The sequence below is a fragment of the Oryza sativa genome, chromosome 4 (assembly GCF_034140825.1).
Source record: "Oryza sativa Japonica Group chromosome 4, ASM3414082v1".
Classification (NCBI taxonomy): Eukaryota; Viridiplantae; Streptophyta; class Magnoliopsida; order Poales; family Poaceae; genus Oryza; species Oryza sativa.
In genome coordinates, this window is record NC_089038.1 from 29,630,144 (window position 1) to 29,655,099 (window position 24,956).

The 24,956-nt window shown below is 42.7% G+C and overlaps 2 protein-coding genes across 2 annotated transcripts; both read right to left on the reverse strand.

The window, feature by feature from the left end:
- Window positions 1-779: 779 nt before the first annotated feature.
- On the reverse strand, window positions 780-2,962 carry LOC4336748 (protein FATTY ACID EXPORT 4, chloroplastic). The gene is made up of 4 exons (XM_015778660.3): window positions 2,660-2,962; window positions 2,519-2,583; window positions 1,057-1,144; window positions 780-974 (listed from the first exon to the last, which is right to left on the reverse strand). The coding sequence occupies exons 1-4, from the start codon at window positions 2,877-2,879 to the stop codon at window positions 865-867; spliced, it is 483 nt and encodes a 160-aa protein (XP_015634146.1). The 5' UTR covers window positions 2,880-2,962; the 3' UTR covers window positions 780-864.
- A 4,897-nt stretch (window positions 2,963-7,859) lies between these two features.
- On the reverse strand, window positions 7,860-10,660 carry LOC4336750 (1-aminocyclopropane-1-carboxylate synthase). The gene is made up of 4 exons (NM_001419821.1): window positions 10,283-10,660; window positions 10,058-10,189; window positions 9,708-9,868; window positions 7,860-9,301 (listed from the first exon to the last, which is right to left on the reverse strand). The coding sequence occupies exons 1-4, from the start codon at window positions 10,442-10,444 to the stop codon at window positions 8,305-8,307; spliced, it is 1,452 nt and encodes a 483-aa protein (NP_001406750.1). The 5' UTR covers window positions 10,445-10,660; the 3' UTR covers window positions 7,860-8,304.
- Window positions 10,661-24,956: the final 14,296 nt, after the last annotated feature.

Here is a 24,956-nt window from a genome sequence, read left to right on the forward strand (position 1 = left end):
CGGAAGAAGAAAAATGACAAACTCGCCCAACTGGCCCAAGGCTGGGCCATTTCGTTTTGGGCCGGGAGAGTAGGGGACGCCTAATTTCTCGTACAATCAACATCGTCGTGTTCGGCTCCGTCCCCCTTGGCCCGCCTAGCTACGCGCCACCGCCGATGATACACGTACGAGCTAGTGGCCTAGTACTTCTCTAGTACTCTCCAAGTTGCGCTGCTCCGGTGGCCGGTGCAGGTAGGCGAGGACGCTGACCAGTAGGACCAAGCAAAGCAAGCAAGCAACGCGATCAATTCATTCGTTGCTGCCATGATGAGTTCCGTCTCAGTCGTTAGTCGTCATTAATGTCATGGGAAAATGCTGGCCGATGGGTCACGCGAAATGCAGTCTGCTGCGCTGCCGCTGCTGCGTGAAAACCTGCCAGATGCCAGTGTGCAACAGCGTGAACTACTGAACTCGGCCCGATGCTGAAATTGTTTACCGCGTAATAAGCCCGAGATTTAGGTAGTCTTAGATCATTGATGCATCAGAATCTACACGCTGATAACTACTACTCTTACATGAGGGGATGGCGGTTTCAAAATCTGTACAATGTGCCGACTGCCTAGGCAAGTACAGGCCGAGAACTTAACATGTTCAACGTCAGACATATTTAGTCCAGTCCAGGAGCAACATTTTCAATCAGCACAGTGATGGCTGAAAGCTTGCTCAAGCTTATCGTTGGCAAGACATGGACAACACTAAATGATGTTGTGACTAAAACAGAGGAAGAAACACCGACGATCGGTTCAAAATTTTACATTTAATAAAGACAGCCTTCAATGAAGGTTCAGCTAGTACAAAATTCTTCGACTGCCAAATCGAATTTGTTCACACCTTGTCTTGCATATAAGCAGAATAAAAGACACCCAAGGCACCAAGCGAAAGAACTAGAAGAAGACCAGAGGGCACCAGTTTCCGGGTATTGTACAGCCTTATACCTGAAAGAGAAGGAATATGTTTTAACTTCCCAACATCACAATTCAACTTCATGGAAATGGAACACAAGAGAGTGAAATGTACCAAAAACACTGGCAAACAGAAAGGCAGATCCAAATCCAACAGCGTCACCTAACGCCTTTGTTTCAGGTGATTGCATCAGATAATAAGCCTGCGGTAAGGATAAAATTACGCATATGTTACAAATAATCTTGACAAAACAATTCAATGTTTAACTGTACAAAGATAAAATTACTAGACAAACAGTCAGTTTCTTAGCATGAGAAATCATTATGCTTCCACTAGAAAAGGAGAAACAATGTACTTATTGATGAGATTCTCTAAGAGATTCAAAGGGGTGCCACTGACTTAAGATCAGCCAAAGGAACTGAATAACAGTACCTGCAAGCATGTATGATGAATATAGACTTTATACCAACCAGGGTTCCTTCGAAGATAACAAAACTAATCAAACCAAAAGGTAATGACGATATATAATATATTGTATACCTTCTTGAATCATCACAAAAATAATTTATTACACCTTCTCAGCTTTTCATAAACGATCTCAGTAATTCATAATTTGAGGACTTTCAAGTCTAAGTTGTGTTTAGCACTATGTTATGACAGGAACAAATTATGAAACTTCGTTAAGAATCTGATTCAACATCCTAGTTGAATTTAGTGGTGCCAAGAAAAGAATGATGAATAGTAGTTATTATGCTAAAAAGATTCCAGATTCACCACCTTAATTCCACAAGCATCACAATCCTGAATTACAATTGGAATTTTGAATTGAAAACGTATTTCCACATGATTCCTGATTAATAGTCACCAGTAATAAGTTCATTCTGAAATTGACAAGCACCAGCATTATCAAAGAGAAAAAAAATGGGAAGATCGAATAAGGACTCCCCATTTTGCAACAAAATTTATAACTTTCTGTTGTTCTATTTATACATAAACCCACAAATACCAGTAGTAATATGCATGAAGATTCACAAGCACTTCCTAAAACTCTGGATACTTGTTTAGTTGTTTTGTTACTCCTGTTGGTCATGTTTCTTGTACCAGTAAGCTGATTCAAAACAACTGGTTGGACTAAGATTTGAAGGTTGTTTCCTGCACCTAGCAAATTGTGTCCCTTTCCATCTTCTGTTCCAACTACAAGTAGTACACCAAAAATTCCAGACATATTTGCTGTAAGTTCTTCCAATGTTCCGAGTTCTAACTTACAAGAATCCTATTCTGTCCCCCCAACAGCCCAATAAAACTCTGCAATTTTGGGGAAACATGTGTGTAGAGTTGTGAATGCATGACTTTAGTTTTCCCTCACCGACCCGAAAGTTATACTTTGTTAAAAAAAATAGCAGTTTGGTCTAAGCATAATTGCTACAGCCGTGTAATCAATTGTATATCAAGAATCATAACAAAAGAAATTCCCTTAAGCATTTGATATCTAACCTGAAAGCTAGGCTGCTCTAAAGTGTAAACAAACACAAAAGGGAAATTCAGAAAATGTAGGAAATATACGCCGTCCACTCACAATGCCCATAAGCGCGGATCCGGACAGTCCTCCAAAGATGGAGCCTTTACTCCCCGACCTCACATCTACACACCAGAAAGAGACTCATGGTCAGTACGCAGCACATCAGGAAAGGAATCACGACAGCTCCAAATGGCGCACATGCAAAGGCGCCGCCGCCCAGGAGGAGGGCGCCGTAGGCGGCTGATGCGGTGGGCGCGAGCTCGGACACCGCGGAACACCGGAGGAGGGCACGACGCCGGCTGCGGCCGGGACGGGCCACAGCACTGGGACGAGGTGGCGAGGGAAGGGAACGGATGGCGGCGGCAGGGTGGTGGAGGAGGAGGAGGGAGGAGGTGGTGGTGGTCACCGGCGCCGTCATTTTCTCTGGCGACTTCTCCGCCCCGCGACCGAGCGGTTGCTATCGGTGGTCTCGGGAGAAATCGTGAAATCGGGAGGAATCGCGCGGGGGGGGGGGGGGGGGGGGGGGGTGATGTGGGGGGTTCCGTGGCGTGATCCTATCGCTTTCGGAGTTTCGCATTTTGCGAGTTCTTTTTTTTTCCTTTTTCACAACTGCACGTTTAGGTGATGGGTTTTGCTCGGTCGAGGCTGAACATGAACTTTTGACTTAGACCAAACGGATAGGAATAAAACTTTTTAAGTATCTATCATATCACATGTTTATATACTAATTATAAATATTTAATATAGACTATTAATAAAATCTATTCATAATCTTGAACTAATTCGTGAGACGAATCTATTGAGCCTAATTAATCCATGATTAGTCTATGTGATGCTACAGTAAATATTCTCTAATTATAAATTAATTAGGCTTAAAAAGGTTATCTTACAAATTAGCTTTCATTTATGTAATTAGTTTTATAAGTAGTCTATATTTAATACTCTAAATTAGTATCTAAATACAGAGACTAAAGTTAAGTCTCTGGATCCAAACACCACCTTACATTTTGGTTGTTTACTTGTTTCTTTTGGTAAACATTTCAAACATACTTCCTCCATCTTTAAAAAAACCAACCTGACCCTCTTAGTACAACAAATCTGATCAGGTTATTTTTTTAAGACGGAGGGTGTATATGTCTAATGTTTCGATGTATCTCCCTTAATAATTTAGCTCATACTTCCTCCGTTTCACAATGTAAAACTTTCTAGCATTGTCCATATTTATATAGATGCTAATGAATATATATATATAATAATGTCTAAATTCATTAGCATCTATATGAATATGGACAATACTAGAAAGTCTTACATTTTGAAACGGAGGGAGTAGCTGTTAAACGCATGCTTATTTTATGACATAAAAAAGTACTAGAATGAAACAATACTTTATTATCCATGATGCAAAATAAACTATAATAAAACCCCCTAGTTCAACTATAATCTAAAATTAAGTTTTAAAATTAAACTTTAGTTCTGACTGATCTAACCAGCAGACGATGAGGTGGTGCTCATACCTTTTCAACAATCAAGAAATGATTTCTATGTAAGATAGTTATTTTGAGTTAGTTACTTATTCCTTACATCCTAAATAAATTGATTTCATATGAGATGTAACATATCCTATGTTCAAGTATTGCAAACTTAGAGGCTGTTTAGATTAATGCCATTTTTTAAGTAAACTTACCAAAAATAATATATATGTTTAATTTGTTGCTAAATTTGATAAATATGTAAGAAATTCTGTCAAAATTTTGACAATACCAAAACTTGATAAGGTTTATTTTGGCTACAATTTAAACATACCCTTATTTTGAAATAAAGGGACAGTTTGCACACATGGTCATACAAGCAAAAGGTTGTGAAGTCAAAAGTCAATGTGTTTGCCTACCATCACTATCACTCGTCCGCAGCTTTTAAAGTTAGAAAGTTGACCCTGCAAATAAAACCCTAGCTGACTAAACACCGACAAGATATAATTATTATATTGTTTTTTTTTGTCATATAATAGTACTATCTCTGTCCCATAAAAAACCAATCTAAAATAAGATAAGATGTTTTTTTTTCTAGAACAATAAATCTGTACATACTTTTGTCCAAATTCATTTTCCAAGAAAACATTCCATCATATCGTAGGTTGGTTTTTTTTGGCACGGAAGGATTACTTGGCAATTGGCATTGTTATTGTACAACGAGCCTATCTTCTTCCCATGCATTAAAATTAGCTATAATACATAGGCGATATGTGCTACAGTACCCTACGGTTTCCGCCGGGGGAGGGGGGGGGGCAAGGTTTACAATGCGAGCTCATACACAAGTATACCTCCTATTGTCATATTTGTTATGAGATTCATGCATATGGCACATATTTTTATAAAGGGTCAATTACTTATTTGACCTTGTTTTGGACGCTAACTATTAATTTGACCCTACTTTTTGGAGTTTGCTTATTTGACCATCCTTTTAAAAAAATGAAGCTCCCATTTGACCCTGTTTCCACTCATCTGTTAAAGTTTGATTTTTTTTCAAAAAAGAAAGAAATGTGATTATTAGTCATAATGCCCAAAGTACCCTCGGACCCTATCCATCCGATCCCCATCTCTGTCTCTCTCGGGCTTCAGGCGGCAGCATCGGGCGGTGAGGCAGCGGCGTCTAGAAGCTGACCCCTGCCGGCGCCCGCTCGGGCTTGCGGCGGCGTGAAGCCGACCCCCGCCGGCGCCCGCTCGTGGAGGTAGAGGGCGGCGGCGGCGGCGGGATCCGCGCCGGCGCCCAGCCGTGAAGGGAAGGAGCGGTGGCGGCGGGAAGTGGAGGAAGGGAGCACAAGATTAGAACAAGATTAGATTAGTAGAACAAGTATTGATCCGAAGGTTAAAGCACCCATCGGCTGGAGGTCCGATGTCATGAAATCCACAAGATTAGATTAAACAATGAAACCTTTGTTGCCATCGGCTAAATTCAACTTATATGTATATGCAATCCTTATGAGCCGATGCAACGTCCAGATAACTCACCGGCTGAAACCCCGATGAAACCCTTATTGGCAATCAATAAGCAGACTAGAGATTATGGTTCTAAGCACGACTTAGTAGATCAAACTTAACTGATGCAGCACTAAGTATGAAAAGAAACACAATATCTAGACAATCAAGCCGTTGACTGATTTTCAGGGTGGTAGATGCCTAGGCTAATCTAATCTAGCAACGCGATTTAGCCGATACCGGCAAAAACCCTAAAGCGAGAGACAGCCAATACAGCTAAATTGATATGCTAAGACTAGATTAACAGAGACATGATAAATAGGTAGGCAAATATATCATCCAAACCAGAGCAATCCAAGAGGTCGAATGTACTGATGCAGCCTTGAACGACGCCGATGTAGATGAGACAATTGCCTGGACTGACGGAACATTGGACTTATCCCTTCGCCGGAGATCGAAGACGATGCAGCCCCACGTCGGGTGCCAAGTTCCGCCGGAACGTAAAAAAACAAAAGTAGAAGTAAAAAGGATAGCGATGCGCCGAATTGTATTGATCGTAGCGATAGATTACATAGACCCCGGGTGTACATATTTATACCCATGGATTGATACAAGTCATTGTCGGACAAGAAAGAAACTAACCTAAAGATAAAAGGAAAATATAAAGTCCTTATCGGACACTAAACACACTTTCCTAAAGATAAAAGGAAACTAACAAACTATTCCTAATTAATAGATAAACTGCCATGCCGCATCCTCTTTAAACTCGGTCACTTAGGGATAAGCTTCCTTTAGTAGATTGATTTCCTTAACCGAATATAGCAGGAATCCGACTATTGGCGACTTTATAACTCCTATCGGCTGATTCCGAGATGCTGCAGCCGATAATGATTCTAAGTCGATGACGTCTTTGTTGATTACCAAATTTCACTATTAACACAGCGGCAGCGGCGTGAAGCGGAGGAAGGGAGCGGCGACGGCGGCGGCGGCGTCTGCGGGCGCTCTGAGGGACGGCAACGACGTGAAGCCGACCCCCGCCAGCGCCCGGCCGTGAAGGGAAAGAGCGGCTGCGGCGAGAAACGGAGGGGAGGGAGCGGCGGCGGATCCCCAGCGGCTGGAGCTTCACGCGCGGTCGGGGGCAGCGGCGGTGGCTACCTCCACCCATATGTCCTTGGGTTCGAGCTTGGCCTTCATCAGCGCCGCGTCGTACGTCCTCGGGCTCGACCTCGCCGTTCATCTGCACGCTCCCTGTCCTGAAGGCGTCTTCTTCTTCATCCGCCAAAAGACAGAGACGCCATGGCCAGCTTGAGGTTCACCGTTTTTTTTTTTTGCTTTTATCTATGTGCTTCGATTGATTGATATTATTGGACACATGTGGTTCAAACTAGATTCCAAGGTGTGGTTGTTTATTTTTAAAAAATCCTGTCAAATTTAAGTCGAATTTGTCAAAATAATTCAAATTTGTTCAATTTATGCTAAATCTGTCATAACTGTGTCAAATTTTGTTTAATTTTTTTTTGTCAAAATTCTGTCAATTTAAGTCAAATTTGACAAAATGATTCAAATTTGTTAAATTTATAACAAATCTATCAAACTTGTCTTCAATGTGAAACTTATTACAAATATGTCAAAGTATTTGAATATATACACGGTATGACATAATAGGGTCAAACAATCAAGATATAATGGGGTCAAATAATCAAGGGCAAAATGGACTATTTACCCCTAAGTTAACACCGTGAACTCAACTAAACGGAATAGGGTCAGAGAGGAGCTTCGTTTTTGAAAGGGAGGGCTAAATAAGCAAACTCCAAAAAGTAGGGTCAAATTGGTAGTTAGAGTTCAAAATAGGGTCAAATAAACAATTGCCCCTTTAATAGAACATAATATTGTATTCCTCTTTTCATATATTATCTGCTGGATTAAATCTAAAAGTCACAAATTATTAATGGGGAGTAACTATACACCATTCAATATTTTTTAAAAGCGAACTTTTAAACATAACTATAATATAATTGGGATGCATATAACTTATAACTATAATATAATTGGGATGCATATAACTTATATAACTTATATGTAACATGTATAATTTTATTCGAAACATGGGCTCAATTAGATGGCTAACACCACAAGATGATATTTCTCAGGCTATGGGTTTGATTCCCACTCTTTCGTTGGTCTTGTGATCCGACGATTATAAATTTAAAAGTCTTGGGAATTTATATTTTTCTGCTCTGCACAATTCTTGAAGTGATCCAACGGTTATAAATTTGGAAGTTGCGAGAGAGAAAAAAAACTGTTGTATATTTACAAGAAATTCTGTTATTAAAAATCTGCAAGGGGAAATTAAAGCACTCAAATTCGTATGAACAAGTCCACATGCAAGATGCACGTTGAAGACCTGCTATACAGATTCAATATATCCGGATCGATTCAATCCTAAGCCTTATTGTAAGTGTAACGTGTTTACACTTTACAGTTTACAAGAGCCGATCGGGGGGCTTAACGCCTTAATCCGATCATTATTCCTTGCCATCTGAATTAACCAAACCATACACAAAAGAATCGAGGACTCCGAATCTCCGATACCCCTGTTACACACGCTACTAAAATTACCTATGTACACCCGACGCGGCGACGCCTGTACGCACTAACGCACGTCTCTACAAAAAAGCCAAGCTACATGTACGGTGCCGTGCACGTGTAGCCTAGTTTCCACAAACGATCACACGTACCTGCATCGGAAAGAACACCATACGGCCCCGTGCCGCCGTGCGACGATGCGATCGAGAAAAAAATGGTTATGAAAATGTAGTCGACGTAGTAAGGCGCAGCATTAGCAGAGCAAGTGCACTGCTGGCTTAATCAGCTGGTGGCGCGAACCATCGGGGACTGCGGCGACAGGAGCGCCAATGGACTGGAGAGATGGGCTGGGCTGAGGTGGTGGTGGTGCGGCAGGCTGAGGCGGAGCTGCCTATTGGCGGCCCAGCGCTCGGCCTTGACCCTGCGCTGCTGGTGCTGGCGCACGAAGTCGTGGATCCGGCCGAGCGCGACCTCCATGGTCTCGTCGTCCATGTTGGCGTGGCAGACGCGGAACCACCCGGGCTCGCGGCAGTGGAACGACGTGCCGGGCGACACGTTCAGCTTCACCTGGTGTACGATCACCCGCCACAGCTCCAGCTCCGCCTCGGCCGTCTTCTCCCGGAGCATGCGGCGCAGGTCCATCCACGAGAACAGCCCGGCGTTGCCGCGCAGGCAGCCGATCCCGACCTCGCGGAGGCCAGAGGTGAACCGCTCGTGCCGCGCCACCAGCCGACACTTGCTCTCCTGGAGGAAGCGGCCGATGAACTCCTCGTCCGAGAGCATCCTGGCGAGGAAGTACTGCGTCTGCGACGAGACGAGCCCGAAGCTGGACATCCTGCGCGCGGCCGCCACGACGGCGTCGTTGTACGAGTAGATGATGCCGACGCGGAAGCCGGGGAGGCCGAAGTCCTTGGAGAGGCTGTACACGACGTGGATCAGGTCCCTGTTGCACCACGGCACGTCGCGCTCGATGACCTCGGCGATGCTCACGTACTCCGGCGTGGCGAACACCGACCCCGCGTAGATCTCGTCGCAGACGAGGTGGACGCGGTGCTCGGTGGCGAAGGTGGCGAGCATGGCCAGCGTGTCGCGGTCGGTGATGGTGCCGAGCGGGTTGGACGGGTTGGTGATGAGGATCCCCTTGACGGAGATGCCCTGCCTCCGTGCGCCGTCGTACGCCGACACGAGGGCCTCCTTGGTGAGCCTGAAGTCGTTGAAGCTGTGGCACTCGATCGGCAGCAGCTTTATTCCTGACCTCCAGCAACAGTCGCGGTCGAAACTGTCAACGGAAGCACATGTCGTCAGGCCTTAGGCTTAGCTACCTCAGCTATGTTACATTGTAAACATGCATCAGAGTTAAAATTGCATTGACTACGACCGTGTGCGAACATCGTGCATGCGTTTGCTTGCATGACTAGATTTAGTCATTTGACTTCAACGGCATCCATAATTAGGTCGCAGTTTGATTCAATCACGGGAAAATTAATCCATCTTTTCTCTCCAAGCCAATTTTAAAACGTAACTCAAATCTCGGAGAGAATGTTATCTGATTTTCTTAGTTGACACTCGGATATCTTTTCCTCGTTTGACGAACTACTAGATATTCAGAGGAAACAGAAGACTTCTACGAGCGGAAGAGAACAAATTCAGTTTCAGTTGTGATAGTTAAGGTTGACGGGACATACGCTGGGTAGTATGGCGTGGGCACGAGGAAGGCCTCGCCGGGGTTGGCGAGGCAGAAGGCGAGCGTCTCCTGGGCGCCGGTGGCGCCGCCGCTCATGACGACACGGTCGGGGTCAAACGTTGCCTTGCCTCCCCTCACCTGCCCCATAAACTGGGCCATCGCCTGCAACATCACAATCACATTCAGTTGTTAACAATATGACCTCCCGAACGCTAGTTGCTGCGTTGCTTTCACGGTCGCAAGCAGCAGCTTTGTCATCTATCTGGTTCTCAATATTTTTATCGAATTTTCTATGATGTTATATAGCTTGTCTAATATGCTGATGTGATGTCAGCGATTGATTGGCCTTACCTTTCTGAACTCCGGGAGGCCGTGGTAATCCTGGAAATTGGCGATCCTCTTGAACTGCGAGACGCCCTCCGGTGTGCAAATGGATGCCTCGGGGTGGTTCTTGCTCCATTCCTCGATCAGGTCCAGAGAAAGCTGTGACATTTACAGGGCAACAAAGACGGATTAGCACTTTGTCGAGAACGATCCTTAATTCAGAAATGAGTATACACAGGTCTGTGCGCGTACCTGGTTCTCGGCGAGACCCATCTGGATGACACCCCCGCGATTGTGCCGCAGGTCGAACGGGTTCGTGTCGTAGGCCTTCCACCCGTCGAAGTACGATGAATTCTCGCCGTGGTCATCGCCTGCGGCTTTCGTCGAGAGAAGGTCGATGCCCTGGTACGCCATTGATTTGGTGTCGGACTCCGAGGATATCCGAAGCCCGGACCCTGGCTGGAACGCGAGCAGCCGAGCAGGTAGCTACTCTACCTGCCTAGCCACGCAAGGATGATCGGACAGACCCCCACAAGAAAAAAAAAAGGATGATCGGACAGACAACGAGTACGTGCAATATGGCACTTAGCTAGCTCAGCTAGCTCGATGATTGATTGAGCTGGCTTGTTTGGGAGATAATAGAACGAGGTGGCCATCGGTATTTATAAACCATGGTAAAGTTGGAGGTCAGAACAACCAGCTTGAGTTTTTGGCGCATGCATGGCCGAGAGAAGCTTCCATGAAAGGGAGACTGGAGGCTAGGCACGAGCGCGACGTGGTTTGGATTTTTGGAACATGGAAGAACGGGGCGACCTCGTGGCCGTGATGTTGGCCGCTTTTAATTTCCGTTTACCAAGTTACCTCGCCGCAGCCGATGGCTATCCTATCCTATTCTCTCTGTCCGTTTCAGGTTACAAGTTTTGACTTTCAAAGTCAAATTACTTTAAATTTAACTAATTTTATAGAAAAAAATAGAAATATTTTTAACCTAAGACAAATATATTATAAAAATTTATTTAATTATAGATTTAATAAAATTATATTGGTGTTGTAAATATTACTGTTTTTTTCTACATAATTAGTCAAACTTAGAATAGTTTGACTTTGACTAAAATCAAAACGTCTTATAACTTGAAACGGAGGGAATACGGTAAAGTTAACCCACTTATTCTAAAACTCAACATACAGATATGATACATCATCATCCACTAGCAATAATTACATACAAAACTTATGTAAGCATGCAACATCATCTATAATTTATTGAATTATACAAATCAACGTCCAATAATCTTCCTTCACATTATTTTTCACGATATTTTAAACATATATATATATATATATCCATCATTTTTATAATACTTGTTAACATATATTCATCCATATAATCAAAGTGGGATATCATATTTCATCTACAATCTCATAGAGTCTACTAAATTTATTTCTCTCTTAACATAGTTTGACAAATCAGTTTTATTTGTTATTGATAACTAATATTTTTTTTACTTTTAACTCGATTGTTAAAAAATTATTAAAAGTTAGTAATTTTCGCAATAAAGCGCGGAGAATCACCTAATATTCCGGAAAGAGAAGAACAGAGCATCGTATGTGGTCTGTGGTTCGGTTTGGGTTGGAATGCATACTACTAACGTTTAACTTTCTTGTTCTAAAATGTTAAACGGTTTGGCTATAAAGCTCGTTTTCGATTAGTATGTTTTCCTAATCGTTAAACGGTGTATTTTTTTTAAAAATAAATATATAAGTTTCTTTAAAAATTCGAATGAACCTATTTTTAAAGTTTATAATAACTAATACTTAATTAAATATTTGATCATGAGTCATCCCGTTTTGGGCGGCTGAGCCTGAAAGATGGAAAATTTATCTTTTTTCTCAAGTGCACGCTTCTTGAATTTTAAATTTTGTGTTTTTTGAAAAAAAATGTATAGAAGAGTTGTTTAAAAATATATTAATCTATTTTTAAATTTAAATTAATTAATACCCAGATAATCATGTGCTAATGTGTAAGTTCTCAATCTATTCTATTTTTCTCCTTCCAGGACACCCTAACTCTGTTTTTACTGAAGCCGGGCGATGGCTTAACTGAGCTCGGCTTGGACGCGGCAGTGGACTTAGAGCAAGTTCAATAGTGACTTAGAGCAAGTTCAATAGTATAGTCCACTATAGCTTCAATTTATCTATAGCCGATTTAATAGCCAATTCATACAATAGTTGCTTACTATACTATTAACATATGGTCCCACCTGTCATACACACATTGCATCTTGGAGTCTGTGTTACAGTTGGCTACAGATCTGTAGCCCGTTGCTTTTCTCTCTCATATTTTATCTTACTAAAATATGTTTATAGCTGGCTAATAGCCCGCTATTGTACCTGCTCTTACCGGGCTGCCCGAGATCGATCCCGGAAGACTAGTTCTGCCGCCGGCGCAGCTACCTCAAGAAAACGGGAGGTGGGTTCTACTTTGCATGAGAGGGAAGTAGTATGGGCGTACAACCACAAGTCCCAAGATACCACATAGGACTAAATACTAAATAATGATGTGGAGGAGAGAAGAAAGATGAGAGAAATAGTCACCTCTCATGAAGGGGTAACCCCTACACAAACTTTAATAAACATGTGAGAGTGTTAGAATATTGGGAATTGTGTGGTAGAGGTAATATATTATACATGTCACCTTTTAATTTAATTATATGTATATGATGCATGAAATTAGATGTGGTGGTCACCTCTATTATAAAACTTGCCCTTATACTAAAAGCAAGTTTAACAATACAGCCAACTATGGGCTCCAAATCAGCTATAGTCAATTTAATAGTCAATTCACACAATAGTTACCAATAAACATGTACTACATAATTAATGTCTAGTCCCACCTATTATACACTCATATCTTGGAGTCCGTGCTACAACTGGCTAGAAATCTGTAGCCGCTTATCTATCCTCTTTTATCTTGTTAAAAGAGTAAAAAGCACGGGCGGTCCTTAAACTTGTAGGGTTGTGCCATCGGTCCCAAATCAATACAATCCCTTCAGGATCCTACGCGGCGTTAATGTGGCGTGCCACGCGGACATGACATGGCATCATTTTGACTAATAAATGGGACCCATTTAAAAAAAATCCTTTTTTATATTTTTTTTCTTCTCCTTCATCTCTTTTTTTTCCTTTCTTCTCCTTTATCTACCCGAGCGGAAGAAAGGAAAAAAAGAAGAATGAGAAGAAAACGAAAAAGAAAAAGAAAAAAAAGAAAAGGACACGTCACATCCATGTAGCATGACACATCAGCGCCACGTAGGATCCTTGGGGCATGTGTTGATTTGGGATCTAGATAATACACTTTGATAAGTTCTGGGATCTGGATCTGCATTTTAAAAGTTTAGGGACCCAGATGACACAACCTTATAAGTTTAAGGACCAACTATACACTTTACTCTCGTTAAAATATATTTATAGCCAATTTATAGTCTGTTATTTTACCTGCTCTAGTTGTCATGGAATTAATTAACACCGCTAGTGCGCGGACCGCGGATACCGGATCGATCAAAGGATCTGGCTCTCGTTGGCGATTGCGTCATGCTTAATTATGGCTTAACTGAAGTTAGTAACTGACTCTGTGAAACAGTACTACAGCACACCAGGTGAAATGCACGCCGTAGAATCATTGATGAGCGTCGAGCACCCCAGAATCCCGGAGTTCGTTATCAACTCTCAGGTTGCCAGTCAACTTGGCAACCCAGTTTAAAGTACTAGTCTTTCCTAAGTCTTTGGGCTACCACAATAAATTCGCATCCAATTTGGCCACTACAGTGCCCAACTTGCTTTTCCAACGAGGGGAAATAATGATGTGATAGACCATCGTGATGGTGATCTGACCGTGTAAATTGATGGAAAAAAATTGTGATAAAAAACCCATCAAAATCAACTTTTAAATTGAGTTTTCAAAAATTTAGGTTGCAGTTGATAAAGTGAAGAGCAAACAATTGAGTTACTTGAATATAAGCCGCTTTAGGTTTAATTTTTTCGTAACAATTAATAAAAGAGCGTGAACAACTTTGTTATAGTTAATTTATAGTAGAAGATGAACCACTTATATTCGTGACAGGTGTAGCCTTTAATCGGCAAGGACAAAAAGGTATTTTTTTAAAAAAAATAAACCGGCATTAGAGTATGTTAATTAATTTCTGGAGAAAATTTCCTATACAAGTAAGAGCAAAAAAACTAAAGTTAGGAGAGTAAGGAATTAGCTTTGCGAGATGTTTGGCTTCTGCTATAACCTAGGTTTTGCGCCCAAGGAGTTTTGCGAGATGTTGGCTTCTGCTACTACACTCCGATTCCTTGCTTTCAAATTTCCCATGTTGTTACGGAGAAAAAGATGCGTAGAAGCTATCTTCAATATTTTTTTTTCTTTTGTAGGGATGGGGTAGCAAAATCGATTAACTAAAGAGTTAGGAAGACTAAACCATTATTTAGAATCAAATTTATATGTGGATCAATTTACCCTGTAACAATGGGATAATGTCATCTAGTTAATTTGTTTATTTTGCTAGCATGAGTGATATGGTCATATCCTGAATTAGTTGTAGTCCACGGGGTTGGGAATTTCCTGTAGAAAAACTAATGCAAATTCGGGAATCAAGTGGAAAAATTAATAAAACACATGCACGATTTAGACTGGGCATCGCTCCACTGGAAGAACTTGTGGGCTTTCGAAGGGATTTATTTACGGAATCGCTAGAATTGTGTCGACACATTTTCTTAGTCCGATTTTCTTTGTCCCGTGCCAATACGATCCTGTCCGTGCATATTGCTATGGCAGGCTAACGTTGCGGCTGTCCATATGATTAATTAAAGCTTAACGTCTTTATTAGTTCAAGGTTTTACACGTATGCATACTATACTTTATACAAATTTACACCCCACTTACATCCCACTTACACACCACTTACATATATAATTACTATGTAATTTTGGGACTTACATATGTAATTTTGAAACTTATATTATAAATACACTAAATTTACATATGTAATTTAGGGACTTATAATGTAAATACATGCCGACTATTTTTTGATAAAAAATATGGCACCATAAATATAGCTACTCCCTTTATTTTATTACCCGGTGCAACACACGTGTATTTTGCTATTGTTAATAAATGCATGAAACATTTACCAGTTCATAAGAGTAATTAAGAATGGTACGTACTTAGGCTGTGTTCGGGTGGAGGGGTTGAGAACCCCTTCTCCTAGCACACAAAACGAAGCTCGTATTATTACATGTTTAATTAAGTATTAACTTTTTTTTGAAAAATGAATTAATATAATTTTTTAAAATAACTTTTATATAGAAAGTTTTTGCATAAATCACATCGTTTAGCAGTTTAAAAAGCGTGCGCGCGGAAAACGAGACATGTGGGTTGAGAAAATTGGGGGGGGGGAGAACACAGCCTTAGGCCATTCCCAACCCAATGACTAGGATGGTGTCCATAGCATTAAATAGGCTGCCACCTAGTATGAAAAATTATGTGGCAAGTGAATAAATAAAAAAAATAAAGAAACCATGTCTTGCATGAGACATAGTTTTTTCACAACATCCAAGACATTATGTGAGATAAATAGCATTAAATTTAAGTATAGATAGTAGTGTTTGCATTGTAAGAGTAATGTCTACTACTAGTTTTTCTTGATGATATGGAGTTTGTGGAAACTATGTCTAGTGTCTTGGGTTGGGAATGGCCTTATTTGCACGAATTGACCTGGGATGAAAGTAGACAAAAGAAACACATTGAAGTTCTAAAATGGTTTATATTTAGAAAGGAAATAATTCAGCTAAATCTGATAAAACAATACTACCTCCGTTCTAGAATAATTACGCTCCTATAAGTCAAATCAAACTTGATCAATATCAGATATTCATGTTTAGGAAGAAAACCAAAATATTATGCTTCAATTCATAGTTCTTTTCTATGTGAATCCTTGAATAGGTGGCTCTAAGCTAAATGTGCTCGGTGTGCAAAGTTTACTTCCCATATGCAACATCTTAGGTCATAATGGTCCCCCTCACTAAGTAAGAAAAACGTTAGGTGATTAGCATTTATTCTAGATTTTTACTTTAACAGCATTATCATGCAGGAATATAATGGCCCTTTTGAACAAATTTAGCATCCTTTGTACTACTGGTTGTAGTTTGAAGAATAAAGAGAAAATTCCTTATGTGCCTGTGATTTTTCTTAACCCCTTCTGTACATCTTTGAATTTTGCCTCATCCCCAAATACCTATGGGTTTTTAGTTTGATCTATTTGTACCCATCCAGTTAGTTGACCGTTGGATTTTTTAAAAATTTACTATATTTTCCTACACAATTATATGCTACTTACTTCAAAAACACTAATTTAAATGTGGAAAACTTAATTTGTAAAAAAAAATTATTTGAATATGTCATTAAAAGGGACAAATTTATTTGATGCCAAATTTGAAAAAAGAAAAAAATTCAAACAAATTTTGAAAAAACAAATGATTGAATCCATACAAGAATTTCACCGATAAATTAATTCAGGCAAAATATTCTTTTTATTTGGGTTTAAATGTTGGTGAAAATGTTGTCTGCATTTAATCAAATTTGACACAAAATTATTTAAAACTTTTAAATTTCAGTTCTAACTTTATGTTCAAATAGTTCTATCTCCTTGTTTTTTTAAGTAAAGTGCATAGGTAGTCCTTAAATTTGTAGGGTTGTGTCATCTAGATCTTCAAACACTCAAAATGTAGATTTAGGTCCCATAATTTGTTAAAGTGTATCATCTAAGTCCCAAATCGACACAACCCCTCTAGGATTTTACGTGGCGTTGATGTGGCATGCCACATGGACGTGACATGTCTTTTTCTTTTTTTCTTCATTTCTTTTGCTTTTTTTTCTTTTCTTTTTTGTTTTCTTCTCATTCTTCTTTTTTTTTTCCTTTCTTCTTCTCGGGTCACAGAGAAAGGAGGAGAAAGAAAAAAAAGAAGGAAAGAAGGAAAAAAGAAAAATTTTAAATGGGTCCCATTTGTCAGTCAAAATGATGCCATGTCATGTTCGTGTGGCATGCCACATCAGCGCCACGTAGGATCCTAAAGGGGCTGTGGTGATTTGGGATCTAGATGATACACTATGACAAGTTCTCGGATTTGGATATGCATTTTGAGAGTTTAGGCAGGGGCGAAGCCAGGATTTATGATTAGGGAGGTGTGGGCAGGGCGAACAAATCATAAGTCAGAGTAAGCAATGCCGATGATAAAATAACATATCATGTGTTCTGCCATTAAAAAAGCTTGAATTTAGCTCTTAAGTTGTATCATTGGATGTTTGACAGTTTGAGACTTGAGACATAGTGAGACACAATGGGAGAACGGAGAGACGTGTGAAGCCGAAGCAATGAAGACGAGGAGTTGATTTGCGTTGTCTCTCCATCTCTTTATTATTAATTAATTTTCTATATCATGTTTATTGATAATGTACTAACTAACATGCTAATGCGCTAGTTAGTACAGCAGGGAGGGGGTCGGATAGGGGGTTGTTGGCCCCCTCCGGCGAGATCTAGATGACACATCCCTACAAGTTAAAGGATAGCTCATGCAATTTACTCTTTTTTTTTCTAACAAATGAATCTTATTTTCATGTTGGTATCTGTGTTTTTTCCTCAATAAGCTTGCCCATAAGTATTAGAGGGACAATTTAGTCATTCTGAAAAAAGAATAAGGTCAACTTGCAGAATGGTACAGTGAGGATTAAAACGAAAACTCAAAAGCATACAGGGACGAGAAAAAAATCAGTGACATAGGATTGATAAAAACTCAAGAGCACGTAAAGTTTTTTCTAAACATGACATGACATGGCTTGTTTTTTTTATTCTTATTTGGTTTGTAGATAAACGGGAGTTTGTTCGTTTCGTTGATAAGAGTCTGTTTGGTACAGCTCCCAGCTCCATCCCTCCTGGAGCTGGAGCTCAGCCAAACAATTTCAGCTCCATCAAAACTAGGAGTGGAGTTGGGTGGAGCTCTCTCACAAAATAAACTAGAGTTGTGCAGCTGGGTTTAGGCAGCTCCATAATTCCACTCTAGACCCAACTCCTGAAGCTAAATTTAAAAGTTGAAACTGTACCAAACATGCTATTTAGGTTGTTTAGCATCGATTAAGTTTGTAGGTTATTCCTGATCTCTCTACCTTAATTATCTACACCACGTACGTCTCGATCGGTACGTGGCCATAAGTTTCCGTTCATAACGCCACGACATACGTACGTACGTACGTACTCATTACTGCAGCGCTGGTAGTACTGTACTGTGTGTTTTTTTGTTGTAACTTGCAAAGTCAAACAAGACGAACTTTGACACTACGTACGTACTCCTGTACAAATACACGAGAGAAGTAGAGAACAATGTGCCGCGCCTCCCTCACGCTGTCACGCCCCAGGTCAAGCGGTAGAGTACGTAGTACACGTACAGCTACCTACCTGGCTGTGGCTGCTGCACACATGGCCACTTGGGCATCTGTTTCTTCTGTTCCATATGCAAGATGCAAACCCCTGTGGCTGTGACCGGCCGGCCGGTCGGAGAAGTTGCATGTTAACTGCTTGTAAATATTTATGTAAAAAAAATCTCACTGGTGGAGAAGGGGTTTTTACTCCCGGTTCGTAACCCCCATCCAACCGGGACTACGAATCCGGGACTAAAGATCGCTATCTTTAGTCTCGAGTGAAAAAACCGGGAGTAAAAATCTATTTTTAGTCCCGGTTGGTAACACCAACCGGGACTAAAGATACAACCGGGACTAAAAAGACTAGATCCGGTTGCTCTTTATTATTTTCTTTTCTTCATTGTTTTTAATATATATTGATTTCACACCATCCCGTCCCCAAAATCCCAAATCAATCATCCTCAAATTGCCTCCAAATCCACAATCGATCATCTCAAATACTCAAATACATCACAAAATCTCAAAAAAAAAATTACATCAAGCACAACAAAATACATCCACATCCACAATCCACAAATTAATCACAAAATCATCCCTAAATCAACCAACAAAATGCTCCACCAAAATATACAAATCATTCAAAAAAATTCGCAGTCGCCGCCGCCCGGCCGTGGGCCGCCGGCCGCCTTGCGCCCGACCGCCGCGCGGGTCACCGCCGCCCGGCCGCCACCTACCGCCTTGCGCCCGGCCACCACCGCCTGCCGCCTTGCGGCCAGCCCTCCGTGCTGGCCTCCGCCGCCGCCACTAGGGACGGCCCTCCGTGCGCGACGGCCGCCGCCCTCCGCCACCGCCGCCCAGCCGCCTCCCCTCCCGGATCCGACGGAGGGGAGGCCGCCGCCGCCGCTTGGCCGCCTCCCCTCCCGGATCTGACGGAGGGGAGGCCGCCGCCGCCGCCCGGCCGCCTCCCGCCGCCGGAGGGGAGCCGGAGGGTAGGGGAGGGGGGAGAGAATGAGGGGGGGAGAGGGTTGAGAGGAGAGGAGGAGGAGAAGGAGAAGTGAGAAAGAGGAGGAGAAGTGGGAAGGAGAAGGGATAAGATAGGGCGGGGAGGACGAGGTGCTGCTGGCCGGTGGCGCATGGGGATCTTTACTCCCGGTTGGTGTTACCAACCGGGACTAAAAATACATCTTATGTTGGTGTAACTCCAACCGGGAGTAAAGCTTATGTTGATCTTTTTTCCCGGTTGGTAACACCAACCGGTACTACAAATAGATCTTTAGTATCGGTTGGTAACACCAACCGGTACTAAAGATGAAAAAGTACCCTTGATCTTTTAAACTGGGACTAAAGATGTTTTTAGTCCCGGTTTTTAATACAACCGGAACTATTATGAAATCTGGTCGACCGATCAAAGATGATTTCTCCACCAGTGTCTGTAAGATTGATATAACATATATCACTCTATAAATATTTTGGTATAACTTGTTGCAGTCGAATTTGAACGTGTATATTTGTTAAAGTAACAAATTACATATTGATAAAATCTCTTTTATTTTAGAACGGAATGAGTAATCTATCTTGTCTTTTTTTTAAAAAAAAATGATCATTTAATTGACATGCAATAAACAGGTGAATGTGTATAATTAAAAGTATTTTGCTGACCCGTCGCGCATAGGTGAAAATGGTTGTGCGGTACGTAGTCGATGGACTGATACAAAGCACGGGTAGCTCGCGTGGCACATGCAAATTTGCGCAATGGCAAGTAGACATTAGACTCCAAAGAAGTTCGCGCTAATTGGCATTATTGTACGCATGCGTACGGTTGTCTGGTCGATGTTTTGGATTGGTCGGTGGGACGGTGGCTGCCTCGGTGCACGGTAGGCGGTAGCACGGGTGGTGTGCAAACGTGGCGTCCGAATTCGCACTTAAACAAGTTAACGTTGAAACAAAAAACTCTGAAAGGCTAAGCTGAAAGGCAGAGAGTGGGAGAGACATAGCAAGTTATACGGTTGTACCGTATACATAATGCAGGCGCGATATCTTTTGAGGCTCGAGAGACGAGTAATACACTCCGGTTTAATAATAATTATTATTGTAGATAAACAAATGATCTTAAAAAATAACTTGGACTACTATTTTCTATTACAATATATATAAAAATATTAGCAAATATATAATTTTATTGAAGTACCTTTTAAAACTGATTTATACATATAGTCTTCATATCCTTGATAAATATTTTAAAAATTATTTATAGTATAAAAGATTTTAAAGTTTGATCTCACCATTCTTCAAAACTACAATATTATCAACCGGAAGAAAATCCACCGGCCACATATTTGTTGAAGTTTTAGTAGTACGTACACTGTTTTGATTTGACAAGTTAAATAGTCAATCGTGCCTTGATCATCAAGTTTGACACTTTTCGCACTGAGCTAGTGTCCCGTGCGGCCGTGCGTTAGTGGCTCACTGTACTTGCAAGGAAACCGTGTACGTGTGGCTCTACATTCACCGTGGCGCAATTGTTTTCGAGGACGTGCGACAGCGCGAAAAGGTGAAAAAAAAAATGTGTCAAAGGGAAGGGCTAGATGGAATATTAGTTTGAAAAGGCAGTAAGGCACTGCCTATAGTTCTTAAAAGAAAATAAGACAAGGCACTGCCGTTCACGGATCGGACCTGTCCGGGCAAACCCTGCAGATGTACATCACGGCGTTTCTGCCACGTACTCATTGACAATTTACGGTTAAACACAGAATTTCTCCCATTATTAATTAGAGCACTACTGTATAGTTTAACTACGGATGCGGAAACGTGCCGCCGTGCATATATGTACATTGACACATTGTCTTTCCGCGTCTTTTTCATGTTCAAGGAAAGAACATTGCATGCTCTCGTGCACAGAATCAGTCCAAGTTCAATAATCTAGCTTATTACCATGACGTCCCTTGTCTAAAAAAAGTGTTCGGCTGTTGCGTGTGTCTCACTATAGCTCGACATTGCATGTTCTTCTGGTAAAGCTAGAAGCGATGGATCGAGGTGAAGCGAGAGATCGACTGGCGATGACGACTGACATTACGTTATTACGTACCTACGTGGTCAGCGATTCCAATTTCTGTGTGCAAAAAACGTTTTTGGCCGGTCAGTCATCGCACATGCATGGCAGCATGTGTGACCGATCGACCAGCTGTCGCTTCATGTTTGGAACAACGACTGTGACCGATTGACGACAGTCGCCATCTTCTGTTCGCAAATGGCGATCAACGTTTCTATGCAGAACAACGTGCATGCATGAGTTTCAATCGATCAACATGTCGTCAAAGGCTCAAGCTGTTGCTACAATGGGAACGAGACAGTATTAAGTGTAATATAGACAACTTATATCGGGCAACTTTAGTTTGCTACCACAATTTACCTTACTGGTAGGATAACAAACCAAATGCTTCAATAATATTTTGACACTATCAAATATTAGGATTGTTGGTACATTATCTCGCATTGACACAATTTAACATCGAAATGTACCAAAGCAAGATCATCATCAGATCTTTTCGATTATTGTTCAGGTCTAGCGTGGAGGCGGGAGAGGGTTGACAAAGGGGAAGTTCCTTTATTTAGAGGGAGGCTAACGCAACAACGGTCCAGTAACGGATGGTGGATATTCTGGGGACGGCGAGACAAGAAGGGCAATGAATAGTGGTAGCAGTAGGGCATTTGGATCAAGTGGTTAGCTAGCAGCGAGTAAGAGCATCTCCAACAGCCTTCCAAATTAGACTCTCCAAACACACATATAGCTAACTCTCCATCTAATTTAGCTAGTTAGACTAGTTTCTTACTCTAACAGACTCTCCATCTATACTCTTCATTATGAGTACAGTGGGACCTGTATGTCAGCTAAATATCCCCTTTTCTTCCTCCTCTTTTCTCCCTTTTCCCCGAGTCATGCGAGGCAATGGCTACCGCCTACCGCGGACGGCGGCAGTCGATTTGTGCGTGAGCGAGACGACGACGGAGCCCTACTTTTCTCACTTTCTCCGCCGCCGCTCGTCTCTCTCTCTCTCTCTCCGGCGCTCCGCGCTCGAGAGCAAGCGGCGAGCGGGAGGCCGCGGCGACCGGAGGTAGTGCTCGAAGCTCTTCTTGCGTGTGCGAAACAATGGCGATGGGCATGCGAAGCGACGGCGGAGCCCTCCCTCGCCGGCCCCTCTACCACCCCGTCTCCCATCTCACTGGCGCCGCCGCTCCCTTCATGCTGTCGCCGCTCATCCATTCTTCTCTCCTCAGCTCTCGAGAACAGGCGGCGAGCGGAAGGCCTTCGCGGCGGCGGAAATCGGCGCTGGAGGCCGGTGGCAACGAGCGGGAGACCGCGGCGACGCTCGCTGTCATGCCGCCCTGCCGCCGCGCCCTCTTCCCTGATTTTTCCCCGCGCGTGCGAGGCGGGCGACGACGGTGGTGACGAGGCGGGAAGCGGCGGCGGCTCCCCGTGCGCGTGAGCGGCGACGAGGCGGGCGGTGACGGCTGCAGCGGCTCCACGCGTGCACGAGGCGGGCGACGACGGCGGCGACGAGGCGGGCGGCGATGGCGGCGGCGGCTCCCCCCGCGCGCGAGCGGCAACGAGGCGGGCGGTGACGGCGGCGGCGGCTCCCGCGCGCGCGAGTGGGCGACGACGGCGGCGACGGGTCCCAAGCGGCAAGCGCGCGAGGCGGGAGCCGACGGCGGCGAATGACGAGGAAGCCCCACCGCTGCCATGGTCCTCTGCTATTTGGGCAAAGAGAGATGGGAGGAGTGGTGGGACCCACGGTTGGCCAGCCAAAATGACTCTCTAAGTTTGGCCGGTGGGTGCTGTGGTTTAGCTAGCCATATGGCTTAGCCAACCGGATAGAGAGGCTGTTGAAGGGTATTTTTTTTCTTCGTATTTGCCAAAATTTAGTTTGGATAGCCATTTGGCCGTTCTCTTGGAGATGCTCTAACAACAACATATGTAGTATAGTAGCAGGAGTTTCCAGTCGCCGAGTATATTGCTAGTTGGGACGCAAAGGATGAAGCGGTTGCATTGGTCACTGGCACAGGAGGAAGCTGTGGTGGTAGTTGTAGTTGCAGTGAGAAGTGGACATCATCATCGATATCAAGGGTGACGGCATACAGGGACGAGGCACATAAGGATGCATCGGCCGGCGGTGACACCGAACCAAAATGGATGAAAATTCAGATAATCAGCTAGGTAGGGATCTTTTTAGAGGAATCGATCAAGTAGGGATTAGATACAGTTTAGCGTTTTAGCGTTCTCATCATGTGTGCCTTTTTTCCACATTCAGATGCAATGTCATGCTGCATATGAAAATGGTACGGTATTCAGTAGTACAAGATTATCAACTATTTCTCCAAACGAATTTATTTTCACATGTGTGCCACACTGTGTGCTAACTTGTGTGGGGCTTGTAGGTAGCATTAGACCATCAACCTGTCACATTAGTAAAAACCATTTCTCAAACCACCAAAAGAGGATTGTATTATTGTTTGCACTGATTTTTCAAGACAAGGAAGGTGTTATTGTTAGTTGCGATCTCCGGGGATCAGGAAACCGATCCCTACTCCGCCTACGCGCCCTGATCAGGGGAGCCAGCCGTTCGTGGCTGTGGGCCCCTCTCACGCAACGCAATACTAAATAGGGGGAGCTGCCGGGCACGCGAACCAACGTTCGCCCTGTACTTGGACTCCCCACACAAACCCTAGTACCCACCGATCCGGGATAGGCGCTGAAGTGAGGGGAAGCCCGCTACAGCCATCGCCCACACCAACACCGTCGTCGTCACCGATGCCCTCACACTGCCACACCGTCGCCATGGCTGCATCAAGCTCTAAGACCAATGAAGGTATGGGTTCCTCTCTCTCTTTCTCTACCATTCATTCTCTAAGGCAACCACCATTATTCCAATGAGCAAATTACCCCTAGATCTGCACCTTAGGGAAACCTAGAATCTAACAGTTCTACCCCGTTTTACGGTTGAGGGAGACGATTCAATCAGGAGCAAGAGATAAGAGTGATAAAGTAGACTCATTCCCAAAATGTTGGCTCTGCAAGGGTGTTGAGGTTTGTGATGGCCCAATACTAAGTTATTAACATAGTACGCTCCATTTGTTTCGGCCTAGCGAGAAGAAAGCCTTTGCAAAAGGCTGGTAAGCGGTAACCGGTAAGCCTATAAACAGGCCCACCCTAGTCTGAAGTACCCATTAAAAATGAACTGATTTATCTATTCTTGATATCTTTAACCAACCATTCTTTTTTTTTTCTCAACACTGTACAAACTCAAATTGCTTATATAACCATGTACACACTTATCCTTATAAATATACACACATATATTCTTTCCGTATGAGTAGCTTCAAAGAATATTATAGATATCTTAAAATTTATGAAATAAATACAAACCTACCGTTCAAATAATAATTAAATTGAAAAATCGT